Source organism: Toxorhynchites rutilus, chromosome 3 (assembly GCF_029784135.1).
Source record: "Toxorhynchites rutilus septentrionalis strain SRP chromosome 3, ASM2978413v1, whole genome shotgun sequence".
NCBI lineage: Eukaryota > Metazoa > Arthropoda > Insecta > Diptera > Culicidae > Toxorhynchites > Toxorhynchites rutilus.
The window spans coordinates 270,131,951-270,159,001 of record NC_073746.1 but is presented as its reverse complement, the minus strand read 5'-3'; the positions used below and the strand labels follow the sequence as shown (position 1 = coordinate 270,159,001).

Here is a 27,051-nt window from a genome sequence, read left to right as displayed (position 1 = left end):
GGCAAATCAGACCGATTCAGATAAAAACTGTGTATTCGGTCACTGGTTGGATTCCGTTGTATATGCTGCGGCAGCAAGGATTATTCCTGACACAGGATTTTAAGGCATGGAAAACAGGGAGGAGGAGGGATAGTTTGGAGTATGAATGATTGGTAGAAGGGAATGGAATCAATTTCTTTCAAATGCCGATTAACAAGTAGCGCTTTACTTTTCATCGCTGGTAGTTACAGATTTAGTCCGCCGTTCTCTCTCCTGCGTGCTAGCTGCTGCATTGGTACTCGTGCTGGCAAACCACGAAATAGAAAGCGCCCCATCATCGTAGTCAACTTTGCAGTGTGAACGTTTTGTGGTGGTAATATTGACGCAATGTACCACACCTTTGCTGTGACGAATGTATTCAGCACTATCACTTTCTGCTGCATATTCAAAGATCGCAAGTTTTGCATCCATATAATTTGGGCGATTCTAGATAATAGTCTGTCCCAGTTCAGCTTTGCCATAAGATGTAAAGAATTAGCGAATATTACGCCCAACACCTTAACATTCTCTGCAGTCTGCAACCCTGGTATCGACAGCGGCTCATCATTGATACAGCCGACGTCGATAGCCACCGTTTTTTATCGATTTAACTTAGCCCCAGCCACACGCTCAAAATCGTCGAACAGCCTGAAAATCCGATCGATTGCTGGTATTGAGGTAGCGATCACCGTAACGTCATCAGCGTATGCAACACACAGATCACTATTACATATACGCTCCAGGCGTGTGAGAAGTGGATTCAGGTATACCACAAAGAGAATCATCGACAACGGATCTCCCTGGCGTACGGATCGTTCTATGTGAATTGGCTGTGACAAGTGTCCATTCATTAGCAGCTTGGATGTAGAAGCGTTCTTTACTCTCGTAAGCCAGCCAACGTAGCTCATCTTCCCTTTCAGTCTCCTTGCATACAGTTGAGCGATGCGGTCTTTTAACGATAGTGTAGCTTGATAAATAGATCGATCATTGCTAGCGCACTTCTGTACGTCACTCAGAGCACGATGAGTCCGAAGTATTGCTTCTAGACGGATTTTCAGTACTCTGCTCAAAATTTTATAGTCAACGTTGAGCAGGCTAATCGGACGGTACGATCTCGCCGTTACATCGCCACCTTTCTTTTTTATTAGAACGATTGTGCCGTCAGTGAAACCTGCGGGTAACTCATCTCTCACAGCTTCGTTGATTATGAAGAAGAGTTCACGGTATATCACGTCGTACGTACGCTGGTAGAACTCAACCGGTATCCCATCGCTGCCCGGCGATTTTCGTTTCTGCGACGTTCGGATGGCATGCTCGATTTCATTGATGGTGATCTCATCCATCAGTGCAGCATTAGCTTCGTCATTCTCGGGTATCGCCCTCTCGCTTCGGAAATTCTCTTCTGTTGCCTGACTCGTCTCTTCTGCCGCATACAGGTTCACGAAATACCGAAACATGTGCTGCTCAATTTCGATAGTACCTTGAATTTGTTCTCCTCGCTCGTTCTGCAATTCTGTTACAGCTGTGTTTTTTCGTCTTCTATCTCCTAGTTGGAAGGTAGACAAACTCTCCCCCGCTACAAACGTCTCGTTGATGCGTAAAAATTTTTTCGTAAACTTCCGCTGTAGTGAAAGCATTTGTGCTTTTACACGGTTGATTGTTACTAGCATAGCGGGATTCTGGTAGTAACCATCATAGGCAATTCGTAGTTGCGCGTGTAGTCGTTGGTTCTCAGCGTTGAAAATATTAAAAATTTCCCTTGACTTCCACCGATAAAACTTTTTGATTTTAGGTTTCGCGTATGACATCCACCACGTCAACCAGCTTGGGAAATTCCTCCGTTGACGTGTCCAAAACTGCCACCGAATTCGAAAATCTTCTACATTTTCGGCAGTTAGAAGATGCGGATGAAGTGACCAGTATCCTCGACCATGTTCGGTGCCGAGATGGGGAAGGCAGATGCGTGCTATTAGCGCTTTGTGGTCCGTAAAGGAACAAACGTGTGTTGCTGCGCTTCGAAGTTGTGCGCATAGCCCTGCGCTTACGTACATACGATCGAGCCGGGATGCCGCATTGTGTGTAACGTATGTGGGTGAAGGCATCGCAGGGTACAGCTTAACCCACACGTCTTGAAGCTGCAACTGTTGAACGGTTGCTTGTAGTGCTGGGCTTGAGTTGGAACTCGTAGAGTCGCACGGACGAAGTACACAGTTAAAATCGCCAGCGAGAATGACGTGTTGTGTGTTGTATCGGAGATAGTAAGCGAGTGTTCCATTGAAAAATCGCTCTCTATCCGCACGAAAAGCTGTACCCGATGGCGCATAAACGTTGCAGAGAGTTATGTTCTGTATTCTCAATGCAATGAGACGGCCATCCAAACTCTTTTCGACATGCGAGAATTGTATATGTTCCTTTAGCGCTATTGCCGTTCCCCGTCTTGTGTGATCTACGTTGCAAACGATGTTGAAGTTAGAAAGAGATAGCTGTTCATTTTCTACTTCCTGCAAGAACACGATGTCTAGGTCTAGCGCTCGGACAAAGGTCCGAAGTGCGTCTATCTTTGTTGCGTTCGTTATCGTGTTGATGTTGACGGACGCAATATTGTAGCTGAAGCGGTCAGTCATTACGATGGTAGATAACTCTCTTCCCGCTTGTCGTCTTCGTCCTCTAAGATGTGCTTCTTGCCTGGTAAGCGAACGCGGAGATTTCTTGTAGAGCGAGTTGAGCCAACTGATGTATCGGTGTCGTACCCATCGGACTTGCCGCTAACAGTTTTGCTTACCACTCCACTGTTAACAGGAGGTTGCTGACCTGTGGTATCGGTCAACGACCCACTGCCCGATGGTTGAGTCGAACCCGAGGTAGAGGGTAATGCAGGCAAATTTTGTTCGTTACGGATCGGTGATGGTAACAGCTTATGCTGAGAATTTTTGTTTGGCGGCGGCATGCTTGCCGGTTTTATCGTGTTTTTAGTTATTTGTTTCGTACTTAATGCGGGATAGTTCGGATTTTTATTTGCTTGGTTCGCTTTTTTCAGCGGTATAGATGGGACACTAGTCTGCTTAGCGGCCTCGGCATACGACTTTTGTATGAGCAGCTTTTTATTCTGCACACAAGTAACCCCAATGTGGATGTATTCACGGCAGTGTCGGCAAGTTTGTCGTTGACCGAAGTACGATACCTGTGTCATCTCTCCGTCGATAGTGACCCAGGACTCTATGTTGTGTTTTACAATCATTTTAACTACTCTGATGCCGGTCGGTGTACCGGGGAAGAGAACATCAGTTCCGTTGAGCTGCTCCCGAATGGAGATGACGTCACCGTACCTTGCGAGTACTTCGGCGATTTTTTTGTCAGAAACGTCTTCGGACAAATCGTAGAGCTTCACTTCCACTGCGCCCTCCTGTAGCGTAATTTTCAGCGGATAACTTTCCCCGTCTACCGTGATCTCGTGTTTATTGTTGTGTTCTTCGCAGATTCGTTGCGCTAATGCGAGGTCAGTGACTTTGACGAATGTTACACCGAGAGCTCTGCTGTTCTGTATTCTCAGCACTTCATCTTGTTTTAGACACAGAACGGTAGCACAGAATTGGTGCACTTTAACATTGTCCGTTTTTTTTCGGTACATTCGAAAAATCTATTCGGAATGTGTTTTCTCGGCGACCCATCGCGAAGTCGTTTGTCCGTGCAGCTACACGGAACGGCTCAGCGATGAGCAGGAAGCGTTTATGATGAAAAAAAAACGACTATACTGGTAATATTAGCTTTTGTTCGACTTCCACGTAAAGATAGCAAAAACGCGTCTGTTCAGCGCGGAAGTTGAGCGCTCACTCGTATTTGACAACAAATGGACCGTTTGAAGCTAGCGATTGACCAGAAACGTTCAAAACTTGCTAACAGAAGAGGTTCTGTGTTCCATCAGGACAACTCAAGGCCACAGATTTGCGAAAGTTTGATTGGGATGTTTTAATGTATCCACCACATAGTGCGGACCTGGCACCAAGCGATTACCACCTTTTCCTCGCATTGCAAATTTCCAGAGTGATAAGAAATTGAGATGAAGAGAAGATTGTAAAAATCCATCGCTAGAGTTTATCGCCAATAAGGACCTCTATGTTAGAGACATTATGAAACTACCTTTAGAATGGCAACAAATTTTGCAACAAGACCCATATTTGACCCAAATCAGACAATCCAAAGCTATTAAAAATAGTTTTGAATTTCACCCAAAAACAATGGATTACTTTTTCCCCTACCTGATATATGCCATAGCAATAAAAGAGCAATTTAGTGACTTTCAGCCTTTGGCTGGTTCATCACTTGAGCCAACGGATTTATTCCGTTGGAAGAATGATGGGAGTGAGAATTGAACTCGTGACCTTTAACGTGAGAGGAACGGATGTTAACCACTACGCCAGATCACCTCCTCATAAGAGCAATATGAGCGAGCGATACAAGAGACACATTGCAAATAAACACACATTAAACCTTTTCGCTTACTTTGCCACACACACGGCTCAGACCGAAAAGAATATAAATTCACGTTTATGCTCTCGTTCTTACGCTCAGGAAACACTTTCCAACTTCATTTTATAATGTGGTGTAATATTGTCACGCATTTTCTGCAACAGAACACGTGGCTTTGTGGATAACGCAGTCGTGTAAAATAGCCTTGCACTCCACCCGGCTTTGGATCGATCCCCGCTTGACAATCGTTTGGTTTTTTTGGGTACAATCCCAAGCTTATGTTCGGTCTGCTCCCATACATACAAACATTTTAACACTTCTGAAAAAGGGTCTCGTATTTGTTCATTCACCCTTTCAGCACACGAGAAAGCATTTTTCTGCCAAAGATGATATATTTTCTGCCAACGCTAGTTTGGGTATAGAGAGCGCACATAAAAAAGTTTCCTGTAGAATTAATTCGATTCCTGATAATTCCACTTTGGGTCGCCGTTCGATTACTGTTTGTTCTCCTGCTGTTCGTTCAAAATTTGCCTTTAAAGGCGTTCAGAATTTTAAGGGCTTCCGGATTATAGCCTAGAAAATTAATGCTAGTCGAAGCATCGAAGGATACGTCTGTTATAAGGATTTTGATCATTTCGGGCCAATAAGAATTCAAATAGGACACTGAAACTGAATCTAGTGGACAAGAGACGTGCCCGAAAGTTATACAATGAGGTTCGTTTTTATTTATTTATTTACTAGCTGACCCGGCAAACTTCGTTCCGCCCAAAATTTATTTTTCGTTATAACATTCACGTTTTCTTACTAAGCGCACGTTAATGGGTACAGTCGCAGAACTGGTCATTGGTTGATCCTCTAATCTTTCCTTTAAAATTATATATTTCATAGATAGAACATTAGAAACGCGAATGAGTTGAGAACACCTCATTTCTCATTTCTTGTGCTTCACAAAATTTGTTGTATTTCAAAGGAATAAATGTTTTCAACTCGATGCCAAGACATATTAAATGTGCAACAACACTTACAGAATACAAGAGGCACTGTAGGTCACACATTAAGGCTGTGTTTTCTTAACAGCCGAATCATGTTTTTTAATTTTTTTAACGAAGATTGTAACTGACGAAGTTTTATACGAACGGATAACTTAGTGTGAACAATTTATTGTTGATCTATATATTGGGTTGGGGAAAAAGAAATGTCGTATATTGTCAATATCTTGTGTTGAACTTATTGCATCGGGTCATATTATACGGTTATTTAAAGACGACAATCTGTGCTACAAGTGTCGATGGAGATGGAAGATGTAGTCCACCAAGCAAGAAATTCGCCATATTTAACGTTTTTACTACCTGCGAGGTAAGCAACGAAGGCGGCCGAAAAAATTCGTGTAGTTTATGGACTCGATACTGTAAGGAGTCGTACAGCACAGCGTGGGTTTGATCGATTTCGTTCTGGTGTAGTGGCTGTCGAAGATACACCCCGTACTGGTAGGCCAATCGTCGTGGAAACCGATAAAATCGTTGAAATCATCCAAGTACACCGGCATGTGAGCACTCGCTCGATTGGCCAGGAACTGGGTATAGACCATAAAACCGTTTGAAACCATTTGCAGAAGATTGGATTCCATAAAAAGCTGGATGTATGGGTGCCACACGAGTTGACGCAAAAAAATATTTTAGACCGAATCCGAAGACAGAGAATCTTTTAGACCGAAGACGCCTGCGATGCACTGCTGAAACGGAACGAACTCGACCCATTTTTGAAGAAGATGGTGACTGGTGATGAAAAGTGGATCAACCTAACAACCTAAAGCGAAAAAAGTCGTGGTCGAAGCGCGGTGAGCCGGGCCAAACCATCGCCAAGCCCGGATAGACGGCCAGGAAGGTTTTGCTGTGTGTTTGGTGGGATTGGAAGGGAATCATCCACTATGAGCTGCTCAACTATGGCCAGACCCTCAACACGGTTCTCTATTGTGAGCAGCTTGACCGTTTGAAGCAGGCGATTGACCAGAAGCAGCCAGAAATGATCAATAGGAATGGTGCAGTTTTCCACCAGGACAACGCATTTTTGATGACCTGCCAGAAGCTACGGGAGCTCGGATGGGATGTCCTAAGGGGGGGGGGGGGGTGTGCCATACAAATGGAACACAAATTTCTACATTACTCGAGAATTATTCAAGCAAATGGAACCAAATTAGGCATAATGAAGTTTTAGGGTGCAATAAATGTTTCTATGGTGGTTAGACTCTCCACCCCCCTCTCTAAGAGGGGGCTGCCATACAAATGAAACACAAATTTCTGCATTACTCGAGAATTATTCAAGCAAATGAAACTAAATTTGGCATATTGAGATTTTAGGGTATAATAAATGTTTCTATAGTAGTAGGGTCCCATAAAAATATTACACATATTTCAACCAAAAATATTCCAACCAAACATGACAATCGAAAATTTTCGGAAAACTCTGAAGGTAAAAGGAAAAATTCGGAAAATTAAACTCCCATATGTTCTAAAATTACATAGTGACAAGTGCTGTTAGTCCATTTGCTGTTTGCGCTAGCGAAATTGATCTTTGTTCGAAACTGGAAATGGATTTTAATGTGATGATACGCACTCCTAAATCTTCTTCTATCTATACCAAAAAAAAGGATCGTCGGATGTGTTGATAAGAGCATAACACGAGGAAGGAATTGCCCGATTTAGGGCTGTCTTTATTCTATTATATTTTCTGTATGAAACATTTATTCCATGTAACGGTTATACTATCAGATTATTTTCAGACACAATTCTCGTTCAACATTTTTCAACCACTTGTAAATAATATGTTTCTCCGTTACATGGAATAAATGTTTGATACAGAAAATATGATAGAATAAAGACATTCCAACATTGGACAATTCCTTACTTTGTTCATGCAAATATGAAGATGTGCTAGTGTGGGTGAACATTGAAAATGGTGTCTGAATAATTAAAATAAAAAATTTTAATCTAAAGGCAAGATTATGTTGTAGAGGGTTAATGGCCTCCTTAATTTCACCCATTGTAGGAGGTAATCATCATTCACTCCACCGGTTTAGTCCACCTTCCCTGTCAATATACGACCAAGACCCCACCTGGAATTTTTTAAGAATTTATTGCTCAACTAGTTATTTAGATAAGGCTTGAAATATTTAGAATCCGGATTTACAAAACCAGTTGTATCTCTGGATTGGTTAAAGCTACAAAAAAAAATTTTTTTTTTATATATCTGAATGCAGATAGTTTCATGTTCTTTTCAGAAAAATATTATATATAATATGTCCGTTACAGTTTAGATGAATTTCCGTACATTTCTTCATATATCTTCCATCAAAGTTTGGACTCTCTGTTGATCAGCCTCAGCGGCCAATTCATTACAAGATCTCTTCATGCCTGCAGCATCCCGAGTCACTTTGACACCCTTATTAAATTTCCGCTTGTCAACTGCCCAATATTGTTTGATTGGGCGTAATTGGAGGCATTGAAATTGGACGGATTGAGGTCTTTTTCAATGCAATCGACCCCATTGTCACGGTACCACTGAAGCACCTCTTAACTGTAGTGGCAGCTTCCCAATGCTGATCAAAACTTCGTCGTACCTTTGTGAGCCTTAATAAACGGGAGGAGACGTTTCTGCAGGTACTGTTTCCTATACATTTAGAGTCCACTATCTTGTTTGTGACGAGAATCTTAGTTTTCTGTCCACAGCTGCACATATTTTGCCAAATCAAGAGCTTCCTGGCAAATTTCTCAGCGAAACGAACTAAAATTTGCTATGGACATCATCGCTGGCAATGGCCTTAGAAAATTTCAAGCCAGGGAGCTGTCCAAAATCCATCTTCACGTACGTTTCGGCATTGCATCAACATGCATCCTTCGTTCTTCGTCAAAACCTTGTTGTACAACATTGGAGCGCGTTTTTTGGCCACCAAATTTTGCTTTAGTGTCCTGTTGGGTTGAGTCCAAGCACGGAATTCACGAAGACCTTCTCATATACGGATTCTCGGTACGGTATCTTGGTTGGAGTTGTGTTTTTTGGCGATGTCGTAGTCCGAGAGTCCCGGTCTTGCCTTAATGGTTCTCAATACCTTCAACCTCAGCTTCCGATCGTAAGTTCTACTACGACGCGTCCTCTAATCCATTCGAACAATAGTTGTACGTTTACGGAAACGTAATGTGGGTGTCCAAAATCAAATTTGTTCTCTCATTTTCCATCCTGCCTAACTTTTCCAAACAATTTTCTGTCAGAAAATTTCAGATACGTCTACTACGATAGCTGCTATAAAATGAACAGTGATTCCCATACCGAACGGATTTGTATGCTGAACATATCTTCTGTATGCAGAAGACAGGAGAACTGAGATCATGCTAAGTCTCTCTATTGAACAGTGGCCTGATGTTGATATTGATACTGTGCATCAGTGACGTCGTGTAAAACATTCGCATCCAGTTCGGAAGTGTCGGGTTAACTCCTATGGGATTCAATTTGTGCTGTAGTTATACAAATAAACCTAAAAAACGGCTCAAAAATTCAATTTGATTTAAAACAGAAATATTTGATTCTATTTTTGAGTCATTTTGCGTGTACCCGAAGGCGGTAATATGAATTACTTGTGAATAAAACAAAAGAGGTGAATGAGAAATTAGAAATTTCAATAATTCAATATTGAACAAAATTTTGCTCGTTAGGCGTATTTAGCTGTTTTAGATACAGTCGGGTGAAAGCTTTGAACATTATTCTCAAATATTCTCTCGAAGCAGTTTATTCTAATATAGAGACGGCACTTCAGGTTTTCCTGGCGCTTCAGGTTTTCCTGGCGCTTCCAGTTACAGTGGCATCTTGCAAGCAAGCTTAAATTGACGGAAAATTATCTGCGTTCTAAAATGAACCACCGACTCAATGGCTTGGCAATTCTTTCGATCGAGAAAGAATCGCTAGCAGATCTTGATTTAGATGCAATTGTGGATCATTTTGCTTCAGCTAAAGCACACAAGATTTGACTAGAGAATAAGCAAAGCTGCTGAAATGCTGAATGCTGTAGCTGAAAAATTGAAAAAAGTTACATTTCTAGTGCGCCGTTTTCATAGTTTGCCGGGGACGCTGTCTACTCTCACTACACCGCTGGTTACTCGTACCCCAACCGGCACCGCGAGTGGTAGGAATAGGAGTTACTGGACAAAAAGCTAAGGACCATGAATGGGGTTTATTTTATGCCTACAGTACGAAGTACTGGTAGTCCAGTTGTTCATCAACCCACTGGTGTACATGACCTTACAAATGGATAGTTTAATGAATTCTGTATTGATAAAACATTGTTTTCATACTAAGTATATATTTTTCGAAAATCAGAGTGGTGCTTCGTTTTTGAGTTATTATTTTGCAAATTTAACATATTTTATGTCTTCGTTCTATTTTCCTATGTGACTAGACTAGACCTATGCGACTAGAATCCAATCTTCCCGCAAGTGTGACATTTTTTCAAAGGAGCTTATTCATTACATTATTTCAAAGGAGCTTCAATTTAATATGTCGACTGTCTAAATCGGTCTAGAAGTTGTTATGTTATGAATTTTTACAAAAAGTCTCACAAAAAAAACCGCACAAAAACAGGTACAATCAATAATTACGAAAATAAATCCATTTTTTATGCGAGTTCAAATTTGGCAAAATTGGCTTCAATTTGATATATCGATCGTCTATTAGTTATGAATTTTTAAAAAGTCATTTTTGGAAAAAATTAGAATAAAATGATTTTTCAAACCACTGTATCGGTTTGGCGGCATGGAATGGCTGTATTTGTACTGAACGACGTCGGATTCCACTAAATTTTCGTTTCCTCGGATTCCATCACACGAAGCCTCTGAAAACACAAAACGGATCACTCCGAGATTTTCACCACTGAAAAGAGTCATTCCTAAAACGAACTGATGTCGAATAATCACAGAACCCGATCACCGTTAAATGAGTAAAAACCTCAGATTCTAAAAGGCTAAAGTTTTAGGTAACTATAACCTTTCTTTGTCAATACTGGCAGTTACGCAGGTAGACACAGAAATTACGTTGCAAATTTCAACACACTGTTGTGTGGCTGCTGACATTCTTCGACTCACTGTTCTGCATAATTTCAACAACTTTTATGCATGCTGAAGAGACAACATAATAACAGAACTCGCGCAGCGGTCCTATTGCAACCGTCTGAAGCGTAATTGTGGGAAATCGCCACTCATTCTTCCCATCGGATTTATGAATTGTCCTTTGAGCTTTATTTTCCATAAGAGAGTAATAATGATCATTGAAATGCGAACAATAGCTTCAGATCCCGCGACACCAATGTGCTTGTGGAGAGTGAGTATTGGAGGAGGAGACTGCTAGCGTCAACGCAACACTCATAGTTTCTCTCCATCGTATTATGTTTGTCTCGGCGGGGCGTTTCTTTTCTTCCATTCATGATGCGATCGATCCTGGGAAAATATCAATGCATATTAGGCAACGGATTGTTCCCAGTTGGCCTGTCAATAAAACACGTGAAGTGAAATCTACTTGGGGGTTTCTTTTTCACGTGTATAACCACGTTCTGTGCGCTTATGAAAATGAGAGAAAACCATTGTTCTTTATATGCTTTGTTTTTTTGTTGTTTATCATAATGATGTACAGATATTTCATTGCGTCTAAGGCGTATATGGCTTTTGCCACCTCTCTGTTTCGAAACGGTGGTTTCTTGATATCGCAATTGGATTTTTATTTCTATTCTTTTAATAAGATGTACTAAAAGAATTTGATTATTTTTTCACGAACCTTCCCCCGGTGGACTGTAAGGTCGAGACCCGCGTCGTTATCAACTATTTCAAGTGAGAGTCACTAAATTTTGCACAATGAAAATTGTAGGAATTGTCACTCTCAAACACCATTCAGTGTGATCTTTCCAGGTTCCAGGTCAATCACTGAGCGCAACTGCGAAGTGTACAGTTTAACCAAGCTCAAACTCAAATATTATCTTCCGAGCATCACCTACAGTGACGGAAAATAAGACCATATGCTGGAGGAAATTTCAAAAAGCACTCTAAATATCCGTAGTAGAACTTACGATCGGAAACTGAGGTTTAAGGACAAACCTGGGACTCTCGGACTACGACATCGACAAAAACCACATATCTAATAATTGTATCATTCGGAGATTCCGTATGCGCGAAGGTTATCGCAATTTCCGTGCCTGCAAGTAACCAAACAGGACGCTGAAGCAAAATCTGGTGGCCAAAAGATGCGCTTGTTGTACAAGGTTTTGAAGAAGTATGAATGATGTATGGTGTTGGATGACGAAACATACGTGAAGATGGATTTTCGACAGCTTCCAGGCCTGAAATTTCATAAAGCCACTGCCAGAAGAGATGTCCCCAGCAAAATTGAACTCGTTTTCGCTGATATATTCAGTTGGAAGTTCTTGATTTGGCAAGGAATTTGCAGCTGTGGGCAGAAAACCGATGTTCTAGTCACAAAAAAGACAATGGTTTTGAAAATGTATAGGGAAGAGTGCTTGCGGATACTTCTACTTCTGTTTATTACGGCCCACAGAATTCCGGTGAAGTTTCGGTCAGATTTGATAGGCTACCATCACAGTCGAGAGGTGCTTCAATGCTACCAATCCTTCCAATTTCCCCCAATTCTGCCCAATAGAAAAATAAATAACATCATGAGATCGTGGAATAAAATAGCCGCTGAGGTTGACCAACAGAAAGTCCAAACCTTGATTGAGGGTATCAAAGTTTGGACTTTTTCGTCGAAACTGTAACGGAATAACTTTTTGACGTAGGATAACGTCTTTCGGCAACATATTGGGGTACAAATTGAAAATCGAAAATCGAGCTCATCGTGAAAATTGTCCAATTTCAAACGCTTATTACTCAGTCATTTCATGATGGATTGATGAAATTTTTGCGTCGATAGATTTCAATACTCCATAACAATTTTTTATATTGAACAAAATAATATATGTCATTAAACTAACTATCGAACAATGAAAAATCTCAACCCCTAGCCTAACGAAAATACCTCTTCTGATTGGTCGAAATTGACGACACATGCGGCGGGTCCCCAACAGAGACATCAAAACCAAGCTGCCTGGGGAAAATCGGCATTGCAAATACATGCAAGTAGGGGAATCTTTTGTTCCTCGAAATGTGTTCCCTAACAGAGACAACAAAACCAAGCTGCCTGGAAATCGGCACTGAAAATACATAAAAGTAGGGGGAGCTTTTATTCCTACCGAAAAATAACAGAGATATCAAAACCAAGGTGCCCGGGGAAAATCGGGATCACAAATATATGCAAGTCGGGGGAATTTTTTTATTGCAAGTAAGGTGATTGATACGATTAATTCCAGCAAATAATATTTCAATTTGGAACTCTAATGTTGGTTGCTTCGTGAAATTTCATATCAATGACCGATCGTGCATTGTGAAAATTTTTGCACAAGTGTAAGTGTAAAATTGTATATGGTAGTAGTTTTGTTAAAAATGATTTGATATATGAAACGATTTATTTCAATTTACATAAATAAACACCAAGGTGTGTTCCCGCTCGAGAACAGGTCGTTTGTTTCAAGCTGTCTGTTTTGTTCTGTTCATTTTCACCCAAGGGAATTTTATACGACGAGAAAAATTGGGAAAATGAAAAAATATTAGAAAAAGTGATTTCCCATATGCTCTACATATAGTAAGAGTTGTTGTTTTTTTTATCAATTCGTTTATTTTTACAGACTCAGTTACTTAAGTTTAAAGGAGCCGAATTCTTAAATATAATTTTGAAACTATATATATATATAAACAATTTTCTTACATCTATGGTTAGTAAGGTGGAAAACCGATTACTCGCGGTGTACTCGAGTTTAGGAGGGTGACATATTTTTAGGAGAAGGATGGGATATAAGGAAATTGTAACAATGTTGATGAACGCTCATTTCATAAATCTATTCGTATATCTATAGTGTATTTACATTTCAACTTATTCTACTATTTATAGCAAGGGGACGAATTACCCGCAAAGGAAGGAAAGGAGGGTATAAGGATGTAGGGGCAATCACACACGAAGATCTATAGCTTTAAGGAAAACATATATATGGGACATGTAATCAAGGTCTAACCGAGCCAACACATCTCTCACCGGCACATTGGGCTGTCTTCCTCGGGCCCGAAGGGAGTTTTCTAAATTCGATCTGGCGACCAGATACACCTCGCACGACCAAACAATGTGCTCGATGTCGTGATAACCTTGGTCACAAACGCAGAGATTGCTGCTGGCAAGATTGAAACGAAAGAGTAGTGCATCTAACGAACAGTGATTGGACATGAGTCGGGAGAAGGTGCGAATAAAGTCTCGACTCAAGTCTAGACTTTTGAACCACGGTTTGAGGCTAACCTTAGGGATAATCGAGTGAAACCACCGGCCCAATTCATCTTCATTCCACTTGCGTTGCCAGTTAGCGATGGTATTTTTGCGGACTAAAGAATAAAATTCATTGAAGGCGATTTGACGCTGATAAATATCGCCTTCAATTGCACCTACCTTTGCTAATGAGTCAGCCCTCTCATTACCCGGAATTGAGCAATGTGAAGGGACCCAGACAAAGGTAATGACATAACAGCGTCTGGATAAAGCACTCAAAATTTCTCGTATTCTCTCAAGGAAGTACGGCGAGTGCTTTTCCGGCCTCACTGAACGGATAGCTTCGACAGAGCTAAGACTATCCGTTACAATGTAATAGTGTTTAACAGGTCGTGAGGCGACGCTGTCCAGCGCCCAATGAATTGCTGCCAATTCAGCAATATACACTGAGCAAGGATTCTGAAGACTGTGTGAGGTGCTAAAAAATTCGTTGAACACTCCAAATCCTGTGGACTCGTTTATAGTGGACTCATCAGTAAAGTACATATTATCACAATTGATACCCCCATACTTTTCATCGAAGATCGTTGGAGCGATCCTCGATCGTTGGTAATCTGAATATCCATGCATATCTTGCTTCATGGACAGATCAAAATGCACAGAGGAATTGATGTAGTCAGGGAAACAAACACGGTTGGGAATATACGAAGAAGGATCAACCTGCATGGAGATGAATTCATGATATGAACTCATGAATCCGGAGTGAAAATTTAGCTCGATCAGCTGCTCAAAATTTCCGATCACCAATGGGTTCATAACCTTACACCGGATGAGGAACCGAAGAGATAATAAATTGAAGCGATCTATTAGTGGGAGTAGGCCTGCCAAAACCTCGAGACTCATGGTATGCGTTGAGGGCATACATCCCAACGCGATACGGAGACAAAGATACTGAATTCGCTCGAGTTTAATGAGGTGTGTTTTGGCAGCTGATTGAAAACAGAAACTGCCATACTCTATCACTGAGAGAATAGTTGTTCGATACAACATTATAAGATCTTCTGGATGGGCTCCTCACCAGGTGCCGGTAATTGTACGGAGAAAGTTTATTCTTTGTTGGCATTTTTTACTCAGATACCTAATATGGGCCCCCCAAGTACATTTGGAGTCGAACCAGACACCAAGATACTTGAATGACATAGCATGAGTGATCGGTTTACCCAAAAGTTGAAGCTTTGGTTTTGCTGGTCTATGCTTCCTAGAAAAAACCACCATCTCTGTTTTCTCCGTGGAGAATTCGATCCCTAGCCCAATGGCCCAGGTTGAAAAATTGTTCAAAGTATCTTGTAAGGGTCCTTGCAGGTCGGATTCGTTTGATCCTACGACAGACACCACTCCATCATCTGCTAGTTGTCTTAGGCTGCAATTTTGTGTAAGGCAATTGTCGATGTCGCTTACATAGAAGTTGTACAAAAGGGGGCTTAAACATGAGCCCTGGGGGAGGCCCATGTAAGAGACCCGACTTACTGCCGAATCTCCGTGAGAAAAGTTCAAATGTTTCTCACAAAGCAAGTTATATAACATATTATTCAATAGAGGCGGCAGACCCCGAAAGTGTAATTTGTCCGACAAAACCTCTATTGAAACAGAATCGAAGGCCCCCTTTATGTCCAAGAATACTGAAGCCATTTGTTTATTTTCGGCGTAAGCCATTTGAATTTCTGAAGAAAGCAACGCAAGACAATCATTCGTCCCCTTGCCCCTGCGGAACACATATTGTGTATCTGAGAGTAGGCCATTCGTTTCAACCCATCGATCAAGGCGAAACAAGATCATTTTCTCCAACAATTTCCGTATACAAGACAGCATTGCTATTGGGCGGTACGAATTGAAGTCGGACGCGGGTTTTCCGGGTTTTTGAATAGCTATAACTCGTACTTGTCTCCAATCATCTGGAACAATATTATTCTCCAGAAACCGATTGAATAAATTCAACAAGCGATGTTTCGCCACATCAGGGAGGTTTTTCAGCAAGTTGAACTTAATTCTATCCGATCCCGGAGCAGAATTGTTACATGAAAGCAGAGCAAGAGAGAATTCTACCATCGAAAACTCGGAATCAAGATCGCACCTACCTTGTGGCACCTACAATTGTGGCTCGAACAATTTTTTGCACAGGAGCGGAATCAGGACAAACCTTCCGTGCAAAATTAAAAATTCATCGATGTGAATATTCTTCGCTTTCATTCGTTGAAGAGCGATTTTCCCTTTGATTAAGTTTTTAAATTGATCTTCAAGGGCTAAATACGTTTGAAAATTTTCAGGGGTTCCACGTTTCCGAAAAGCTTTAAATGCATTCGATTTTTCTACATAAAGCTTGGAACACTGGCTATCCCACCATAGATTGGGAGGCCTTCGACGAATAGTGGAACCTGGGATGGGTTTCGTTTGAGCGCGAACCGCGCTGTCATAGATCAAACGAGAAAGGAAGTTATACTCCTCCAATGGAGGTAAACCATCTCTGGAATTGATGGCTAGAGCAATCGCGTCCGCATATTTTTTCCAGTCAATGTGTCTTGTGAGGTCATATGCCATGTTTATAGATTCAGAAGAATTCGACCCAATGGTGATGGAAATTTTGATTGGCAAGTGATCACTACCGTTGGGGTCCTGGATTACATTCCACTTGCAATCTAACGATAGTGAATTCGAGCAAAGCGAGAGGTCAAGAGCACTTGGGTTAGCAGGAGGTTTAGGTACACGTGTTGTTTCCCCAGTGTTCAAAACGGTCATATTGAAGCTGTTACAAAGGTCATATATCAACAATGAACGATTGTCGTCGTACTGTTCCCCCCAGGCAGTTCCGTGAGAGTTGAAATCTCCCAAGATCAATCGTGGCTCAGGAAGGAGTGAGCACATGTCAACAAGTTGCTTGCGGCTAACCGCAGCTCTCGGAGGCCAATACAAGCTGACAATACAGAGGTCTTTGCCTCTGATGTTTGCATGACAAGCAACAGCTTCGATCCCTCCAATAGGTGGAAAGTCAATTCGAAAAAATGAGTGGCACTTATTGATCCCCAAAAGCACCCCTCCGTATCTATCATCACGGTCCAAGCGTATAATATTAAAATCGTGGAAAGAGATATCATCTCGCGAAGAAAGTCAAGCTTCGGACAGAGCAAAAACATCACAATTGAAGTTATGAATTAAAAATTTGAATGTATCCAATTTAGGGATAAGACTACGACAATTCCACCCGATTCCATAAATCCCGATTGGGAAGTTGAACTGGACGGAAAAATAGGGACAGTTGGGGTTTTTGATGTCCCCTCGAGTGCTGGGTCGTTCGAAGATGAAATATTCCCACGGAAGCCAGGAGGAACCTGATTTTGCTTGTCCGCTGCACTCGATTTTTTAGGCAAGCTAACAGAGGATATAACCGTGGGGACTTGTTCTTGAACTTTGGGAGTGGTCACATTTTTGCGCCGGGGATTCCCTTTGAAAATAAACGGTGTGCCCCCGCTAGCTATGTCCGCTTCCATTTCATCAACTGGCAACGCGGAAAAGGTATTGTGTGTTGAGATTGGTTGTTGTTGTTGGGTCAGTGGCGAAGCGCCCTTTAAAATTTCCGCAAATGTGCGCTTCGAGCGTTCCTTTAAAGAGCGCTTCTGTTTCTCCCAGCGACTCTTGTAAGTTTCACAAACTGAGAGCTCGTGTGGGGATCCCCCGCAATACGGGCATTTATGCTCAGTCGCACTGCAGGATTTCCCCTCATGTTGCTCTCCGCAAGTGGCACAGCGCTCCTTGTTGGCACAATAATCCGAAGTGTGACCAACTGACTTGCATTTGTTGCAAGTCATGGGCTTTGGCACGAATAGTCGCACAGGTAGTCTCAATTTGTCCACCATAACGTAGTCAGGGAGGGCGGCACCAGCAAAGGTGACTCGAAACGCGTCGGACGGCGTAAATTTATTTTGTTCCCATCATAGGAAAGTTTCCCGAGCTGACGACAGTCCAAGATTTTCACTTCCATTGAGGGGAGCTTCTTGAACTTGCCTTTTCCTTCTGCTTTTATTTGTTCGCTCATCAGACCCGTTTCAGTTATCAGCCCCTCAATTTCTACGTTATGGGAGGGTATAAATGTTCGATATTCGAGAGTGAAATGTTGATCAGCAACAATCTCGTTTGCGTGTTTCCGGTCATTCACGACAACTCGCAATTTGTTCGGTCTAACCCTGCGAATTTCAGATACAGAAGTGTATCTGGCCAGATCTTTCATGATCTGAATCACGTTAAGGTTTTTTCCTTTCGGTTTTGGCCGGAGGAAAACAACCCACGGGCCAGTTCCAGATGCATCTTCTGGATAAACTCTGACACGTGGAGCGGAGACAACAGAGGGGGAAGACGAGGACGAGGACGAGGTTGAGGATTGGGTTGGATCGGAAGCATCAGAAGGGGGAAGCGAAATCGATGATGGGAGATGGGGAGTGGAAGTAACAGTGGGTTGAGAAGGGAGGCTTGCAATTTTCTTAGAGGGGGGCTTGGTAGGATGAGCGGATTCGTCCCCAGAAGAATTATCTTCCTTATGAGGGACTCGTTTATGTTTTTTTCCCAGATCTTGTATAAGATTCATTATCGGAGATCTCCATCTCTGGAGATCCTCCACTATTCTCCATTTTACAAAAATTTCTGTTTTATTTCTAATTTATTATTGATTTTAACAATAATCTCAAAAAAAAATAGCAAAAACAAAATTATGATAATAATATTAAACAATGAACAAATAATTGAATAGTAATATTAATAATAAATATGTGTACCTTAATATAAAAGTTGTTCCAATAATGCACTCTACTGCCCTAATCAGGGAGAGACAGAGGCTACGCGCTACGGAGACAACACAATAGCGCAAGAATAGCTTACGGAGCCACGTGATGATGAATCCCGTTTGCGACAGTCACGCGATGGCGATCCCGTTATGTCGAATCAGTTCAACAGCCGCAATCCGGCTCGCTGCAAGAGCGCTGCTTCCTTTGTTCCTTCGTTCCACTTCACAAAAGGTCAGGTCGCGGACAGCAATGACCTTCACTCGTACACGATACACTCGTACCAATAGCACAATAGCAAAAGTGGCAACGCACAATACCGACACTGAACTTTACTCGTCAAGAGTTGGATAGCGAATGTAGTTGTTGTTAGTCCAATTAAAATTCGCATTGGGTTGAATAAACACTCAGAAAGGAAAAATTATCAAACAAAATCACCTTTTCCATTTCAAATGTGTTTTTTCTGTATCAAAGTAACATGTTTTGCTGATGAGAAAAATTGATAATTGTGTTCGGTATTGGAAATTATCTTATATTACATTGGTGACTTTCTTTTTTTTTTCAGAGGGTGGTTTTCATCATATCTCGTTCCATTTCGGTATCTTTCATCTGATAGTCATTGGATGATGACTATCTACCATCCTTCTGTCATCACCACTTGGTAAACACTGGTGGAGTGAACAATTAATACCCAAAAACCAAACGAAACGGCCCTTTTCAGGGCCATCAAATCATTATCATAGAGTTTAACTATGTAGTTCTTCAAACATATCCAAAATCAACAGATAGCCTGACGGAATCCTACGTCAGCTATGCGGTAGTGTCTCGGAAACAGTGTCTCCTGTGACTTTTTATTACGTTTTCTGAAAAGAACAATAAACGATCTGCATTTTGATATAAACACATTTCTTGTACCTTTAACCAAACCCAAGATAAAACTGGTTTTGTTATTCCGGATTCTAAATGTCTTCAAGTCTCAAATTCTCCGCGCGGGCCTTGAAGCAACAGTAGCAGATCTTTTTGAAATTCACGCTTTGATTATTGCGAAAGGCTGTTGGAACGTGCGTCAAATAACTACATCAGTTTCATCATATTCGTGCAAGAACAGTGATTTTCACGGCTTATTTTCAAAATGCAAGGACTTTCACCGGAACGCCGCAAGAGGAAATCAAATTAATGTTATGCAATGATCAGCCCAGTCCCAGTTCTACATCCAATAAAAAACCTGTGGCAATGTGTTAAAAAGTCCGTAAATTCTGTCAAATTAGGGAGTAAAACTGATCTGTGTGTCACAATTCAGGAAGCATGAAATGCTATTTCTATCAGTGCTTGTCGGAACCTCGGTAAATCAATGACAAAAGGAGTTTGTGAAGTGATTCGTAATAGTGGTTATACCACCAGGTAAATGAAAGAATAATTTCTTGAAATTATTTTTTTTAATGAACCAGTCATTGTTTAATTTTTTTGGCGCTCATTTTTGTACTCAGCACAGATTGAAGTTTTTTGTTCGAATATTTTATAACAACGTTGAATATTTTTTGTGCATGATAACCAAATTTGAAACATTAGTAATCAAAACAGGCAGTTGGATCTGTTTCATTAGGATGGTATTATTGTCCGTTATAGTTACTCCATCGTCTTATACAACCGATATATAGACTGCTAACACAATTTATTCGATAACAATAAGTTTATTTTACCTTATAATTTAATTTTCTATAGAAGTATCGATTGGTTTTATTCTCTCCCTCATTAAATTAATAGTTCTGGGAATACGTGAAGGGTGAAGTGAGGAGACTTACATGCATCGTTATAGGAACCGTTTAGAGTAATAGAGGCAGCGCCTAGGGTAATCACACAACCCCCATCATCCCTTGTCTACCTCAACCAACAACAGCGAACAACTTGTTCCCCCTTCTCCAGACACATCTCATCGGCAGCTGCGGAGAAACATGTGCAGCAGCGCTTGCTTCGATTTAACATTTTTCATTCATAAAAACCCAACGGCGCAGTCGCCTACTGCCCACAACACATTCATTCGGCGTCCGAAGTTGGCTGCTATTCATTCGTTCGATTCACTCACACATCGGGCGCTTCGGTTCATTCATTCCACTCTAAGGGACTCTTATTCATATTATTCCATTGTGTTCCTGTTCTTTCATTGATGGTGCACTCCTTGGAGCCTTTCCGTTGTATTCCGTTACGACGCAAAAGCAGAAAGGCAGACAAATATGTAAATTTATTAATTTCATGCCTCAAAAACGACAGCAGCACAACTTTTTCAGTGGTATTTCGCCAGCCACCATTCCATATTGGTATTTTCATTCAGCTTCCTCACGAAAGAATGGTGAATGATTAAGGGGCAACACCTGTGTCATTGTGGATAGCACTGCTGCTGCATAGCAGAGCTGTGTCATCTGTTATGTCGAGGGGTTATATTCCGATTCCAGTGCATGACAGCTGCAGTTACTCTTGATATATGCTATAATGGGGCATTTGCGTGTTATACATAATAATAGAATCGGGTTCCGTTCTTTATCACCCAAACCGTTTCCGCTGCGGTTGTGCTGGAAATCCGTGAAAGCCACGTTTCCGCCAAAGCCATTTTACCTGTAAAAACAGATATAGTCGTTATCTGCCAGATTGTTCTAGTCATCAGTGCACCATTGTGTCGCGCTACTCAACACCAGATGGTGTTATGTACCCTTGCATCCGTTCTAAAGTGCGTTAATTCGTTTCAGATTGTGAGGAAGGAAAGACCACTCTACGTGCAAACGGCCAACTGCGTGGAGGAGAAGGAATGGGTCGATCTGTTGAGCAAAATTTGCCAGAGCAACAAGGCGCGACTTGAATACTTTCACCCTTGCGCCTATATCAACGGCATGTGGACCTGGTGAGTAAATGTTATTGTAATTTTTGTAATAGTGTTCAGGTACCAAGAATATTCTCTGTCTAAAATAATGACATCTTTTGTGAAGGATGGGAAACCATGGCAACACTATATTAGGTTAATGGGGAAGTGGCAGGACCTTAACTTCATTTCCGCCCGCAAACTCAATATGGTGAAGTAAACAGATTTAGTAGTCATTCCCAACGCATCTGGTAGTTTTTCTTGCTTTGATGTTTCTTCATAACATGCGCAATTATTTGCGTAATTAAGTTTTACCTTGCTTTATGAAAAGTAGAACGCAACCAAGTGTTTTGGGCATTGATTAAAAAGTAAAAGGGCATTAGCAATTTATCGATTACTTGAAAAAGATAACGACGATCAAGCTCCATCGCACACAACATTCAAAATTAATCATTAATAATGTTGATAGTGCTACGTTTTGGACAGCCGAAAAAATTGAAATACATTGAATTGCTTTTATTGTTATATGAACGTTATGGAAAATAATGAATGCAAACACAGTTAGGATCCTAGTCCCTTCGGATTGTTGGTTGAAAATAATACTTATTGAAGCTTACCCTTCTCCATCAGTTCCAAATTTTCTATTTATGATTACGTGAGCAATTTGTCACTGGCATTTAGATTTCAGTCGATCAAACGTCTTTGAATGTAATATAAGTCAGTGACAGTTAATGAGGTTTTATAGTTCGTTTTTTCGAGCTCCGTATATATTCATAACTAGCTGACCTTATGGATTTTTGGACTTCATTTTTGGATTTGATTGATCTTCTAACTGACCCTTTACAATTTCCTTTTAATATAAATTTCCGAGTACTTCTACCAAAGCTCGTTATTATAATATCAAATAATTTTCAGATACAATTTCAAATACAACATTTTTCAATCACTTGCAAATAACATGTTCCTCCGTTACATGGGATACATGTTTTATCCAGAAAATATAATAATAAGAAGAAATATCAAATCGGACGATTCCCACCTCGAGTTTTGCAATAACCATCATATTTGGGGATCTGTTGTCCCCAAATCGTTCAAGCAAGTCATTTTGACTGCTTTTCAATTTCAATTAGAAAAATAATAATGACACATTATGACACAATTACTTAAACAGTTGTGAAATTATGTCATAATTACTTTTCTAATTGAAATTGAAAAGCAGTCAAAATGACTTGCTTGGGCAATCTAGTGTTAAGTTACATAGCGCGTTTTTTCACCAGAAATTCCATTTCTACTTTCAAATGTCCTAACAATTCTTGTCACGATATAATTGTAGAACGTATAGTAATTAAGTTTTCCGAAAATTTTCAATTGTCATGTTTTGATTAGTTCTCGAGTTATGCAGAACTTTGTGTTTCATTTGAGAGGCGGAGAAGTATCGAACCGCCATAGCCAAATTTGGTTGCATTTGCTTTGAAGAAAGGGCCTGGCCGGATAAGGGAGTAAAAAGTGCCCCCAAACCAAATCACCAGCAGTATGGCAAATATTGTATAGGACATTAAATAAGAAATTTTGGCGGTTTTGTTAAACCCCTATGTGGTTTAATATAGGATCTATAGTGAAAAACGTACTGTTTCGTTTACTTGACGCCATGCTCAAAATGAAAAATTTCGAGATGAAAATTTGAAAAAATACATCAAAAACTGAAGTATTAAAATAAATATTGAAATTTTGAAAAAAAATTGAGATTTAGAGATTCAGTTCTTTTCTAATTCATATTCAAATTTATTTCTATGCCTTTTCTAGATATGTGTGATTTTTTTCAAAATTTTTTCAGTGTTGTGCGGTACAAAAAAATTTTTTTTTTATATTTCCAAAGGGTCTGGCTGGGTAAGGGAGTAAAAAGTGCCCCCACACCAAATCACCAGCTGTATGGAAAATTTTGTATAGGGTACTAAATATGACATTTTGACAGTAGTACCATATATTATATTTGAGTTCTTAAATGGTACAACATAGGATCTATGGTGGAAAATGCAACTTTTCGTGTTTTTCACGCCTTTCTCAATAGCTTTGAGACAAAAATATGAATAAAAAAATAGTTGTATTTGGAACAATTTTTTCATTTAAAAATAAAATACTAAAAAAAATTAAATAATTTTTTATTTTAATTTTTAAACTAAATTTAATTTTTTTTTATTTTGAGATTCTCTAGTTTGTATTCAAATTTCTTCCTACGTCTATTTTAGGTATATGTGATTTTTTTCAGAATTTTTAGAGCGTTTTTCGCGGTGCCAACAAAAATTATATATATTTTCAGGAATTTCGAATTTTTGAAAAAAAATATTACTTTGAGACCCACTTTTGCTCTAATTTTTATTTAAAGCGTTCGCATGTTTTGTTTTTTGGCCTGTGGGCATTTTTTATTTATTTTGAATTTAGAGACCCAGTACTGCTCTTTTATCTTTTTAAAATTTGTTTTATATTCCTAAATTTTGTCGGTATATTTAGAGTATTGTGCTGTACAAAGATTTTTTTCTGAGATGATCTTGGATTGGATTTAGATGGTTTTCCAAGAGCTTAAGAGCTCTGTGACCAAAAATAAAGTCTTTGTGGAAAAATCATTCGGATTAATGAGAAGAACGCCCAAAAAAATCCGAATTATTATTATTTTTTTAAAAATAATCTTACAATTGAAAACTACGAATACAATAATCGATTTCAAGAAAATAAAAAAATAATGCAGACAATTAAGAAAATTATTTTTGTGTCTCACAATGCTCTTAAGAATTCAGGAAAAAATGACGCCAAATGTAGAAAAAAAGACACATACAAATTATTTTAATGAAGTTTTCGTGTATTGTTATGGAGAATGAAATATACGTTTTGGAAGATTTGGAATAACTTCCAGGAGTGACTTTTTATGCAACAATGAGCAAAAATGCGACACATGAATACTTTAGAACGAAAAATTGACAGAATCCCTCAAAGAATATCTTGTTTGGCAAGCAATCTGCACTTGTGGCAGGAAAAGTAAACCGTTTATCACCACACGCGAGATTGGCAAGAAAATTTACCAGGAAGAATTCTTGCAAAAACGGTTGCTGCTATTCATCAATAGCCACGATGCAAATCCTTTGTTTCGGCCAGATCTGGCAGCATGTCGCTATGCTAAAACCATGAGGGAGTGGTTTGAGGCCAATGAAGTCAATGTTGACAATTCTCTCAATTGTTGAGCTACGCCCAATCGAAAAATATTGGGCTTTGAAGAAAGCGGGGTAACCCATATCCCATACCCATGAATTAAATTGTTGCATTGAAAATTTGAAGGTCTATGGTTGTTTTAGTACAATTTTAGATGTCCCGATAATCGCGGATACAGATCTTTTGAAGTTGTACAATTTTTCTTATTTTTTTTGTTCGAGTCCAGTGAAAATTTGCTGAATATTAAAATTTATTTCGAACCATTAATTTACAACGCTCATATTTTTGTCGCGAGAAAAGCCTTCGTAGTTCAGGACTATATTCGAACAAGAAATTTATGCGTTACGATTATTCTATTCATTGTTTTTGAGAGGCTTTAAACTTTGCGTTACGACTCTATCGAACCCTTTATAAAATCGACAATACCCAATTTAACCAGAAGAGAAAGGGGGTCATTCAATACCACTCAAAAAAAATGCACATAATCTCAAGTACATCGAAACACCAGAATTCATGTCTCGTTTATCTTTGCAGTTGCAGCGAAACCGACCAGTATGCGGCAGGTTGCGCCGCCGTGTCACCGAAACCATTCCAGATGGAGCTGGCGACAGCGCTCGATCCCGCCCGGGACCTCCAGAGGCTACACTCGCTCATCATGGTCAACTTCAGCAGCCTGGAGGAGCTGGACCCGGCGCTGAACGCGGCCTGTGAAGATCCGGCCGCCGCCCGGAAGACGATCAAAAAGCTAAATGAGATTGCCAATTCGCTCGAACGGATCCATCGGAAGTACAAAACGATGCTGGTGCGAGAGATGCGCTACGGCAGCCGACAGGCACCTATAGGCGATGACAACTATCTGCATACGTCACGGCTTATGGCGGCCGGCGGGAACCTGGCGGCGACGGCTGCGGCTGCGGTCGCCTCCATCATCCCGCAGCACTTTGAAAAGTCACCAAATTTGTTTCACCGAAACCACCAGCTGCGAAGTTCGGACAATGAGCGATTCTCTCAGTGTTAAGTTTTACTACTGTATGTTCTACTGTATTTGTATCGTAGGCTTAATTTATTTATTTCTGTTTTTTAAAAACCAGTTCTATTATGTATTTGCCACCTTTTAGAGGACACGGAAGAGATACATCCACACTCTTTTTTTTAAGCTCTTACACCGCCAAGTTCTTTTGTAAAAGAGAAGCAAAATATTTAACACATTACGCACATATTTTTCGTTTTTTATAGTTAAGGCAAGCATAAGCAATTGTACAGTTGATTGTGAACAAAGAATAACTGAACAGAATTAGTTTTCCAAACATTCGTATATCTTTTAGTAACGAACTTTTTGTTGTTCAAACCTAAGCACATCCCCACAGAAACACACCGATCTTGAAGATTCCGTTTCAATAAGACTAAAGAGAAGGTAACAAATTTCGTAATCTCATTCACTTCTTCTTCAGCTTAATGGTTATAGTTGTAAGGTTTAGCGTGAAAATCAACCTGAAATGCAAAGCAGTGAAGAATTGTCATGATGTGTACTGAATGAATCGTAATCGAAGTGCTGTTCTCGACCTGGTTGGGTTACCAAGGGGATATGTTATACTTCGATTCCGACATAAGGCCGGTAGGTGCGTGTTGTCACCTTGCAAAATTCGCTCATCGGAACTCAATATTTGAGTCACGAGGCGAGGAACACGAATCCAACTAGAACAAGTTATTATTATCACATGAGGAGAACACGAAAAAACGATGGCTGGTGTGTAAATCATTAATTCAACTAGCATCCTCAAACCTATCCCCCTCTCTCTATCATATAAACAAACACACACTTTATATGTGCGAAAAGCGATAAACATAGGTACAGAAGAAGACAGAATGAAAAAGAAAAGAGTCCATCCCGACATATTTTACAAACATTCTCCGCGAAATATCAGAGAAAATGATTTATAAATAAAGCAAAAAACTAATTCGAACAAATCCATAAGGAAACCTTTTCCCTTGGTTGCTCATTTTTAATGCGGATGTGATACTATCACTGCTCAAATAACAAATACTTCCCAACAAACATTTTTGTATGAGTAGAAAACAGGTTAACGTAGGACTACGATATTAATTTATTCAATTCGTTAATTTATCACTACGGATATTATTTTAGAATGCATTTAAATTACAGAATTGAATTGTTAGTAGAAATTTTTCGAGGATGATTCAATACTGTCCTCGCGAGAACAATACAGGAGCGGGTTATGTGTCACAACTGCACTGAGTATTCATCGTGATCGTTCTTCTTTGAACGGAAAT

At 40.1% G+C, this 27,051-nt stretch overlaps 1 protein-coding gene across 6 annotated transcripts in view; it reads left to right on the top strand.

The window, feature by feature from the left end:
• The window catches only part of LOC129776002 (GTPase-activating protein), a 78,050-nt gene extending 51,323 nt beyond the window's left edge, over positions 1-26,727 (top strand). For all 6 annotated transcript variants that reach the window (XM_055781354.1, XM_055781355.1, XM_055781359.1 and 3 more), the window contains 2 exons: positions 21,449-21,600; positions 25,294-26,727. In XM_055781354.1, the coding sequence (XP_055637329.1) occupies positions 21,449-21,600; positions 25,294-25,777 (636 nt within the window). In that variant the 3' untranslated portion in view covers positions 25,778-26,727. The remainder of the gene's footprint in view (positions 1-21,448; positions 21,601-25,293) is intronic.
• The last annotated feature ends 324 nt before the right edge of the window (positions 26,728-27,051 follow it).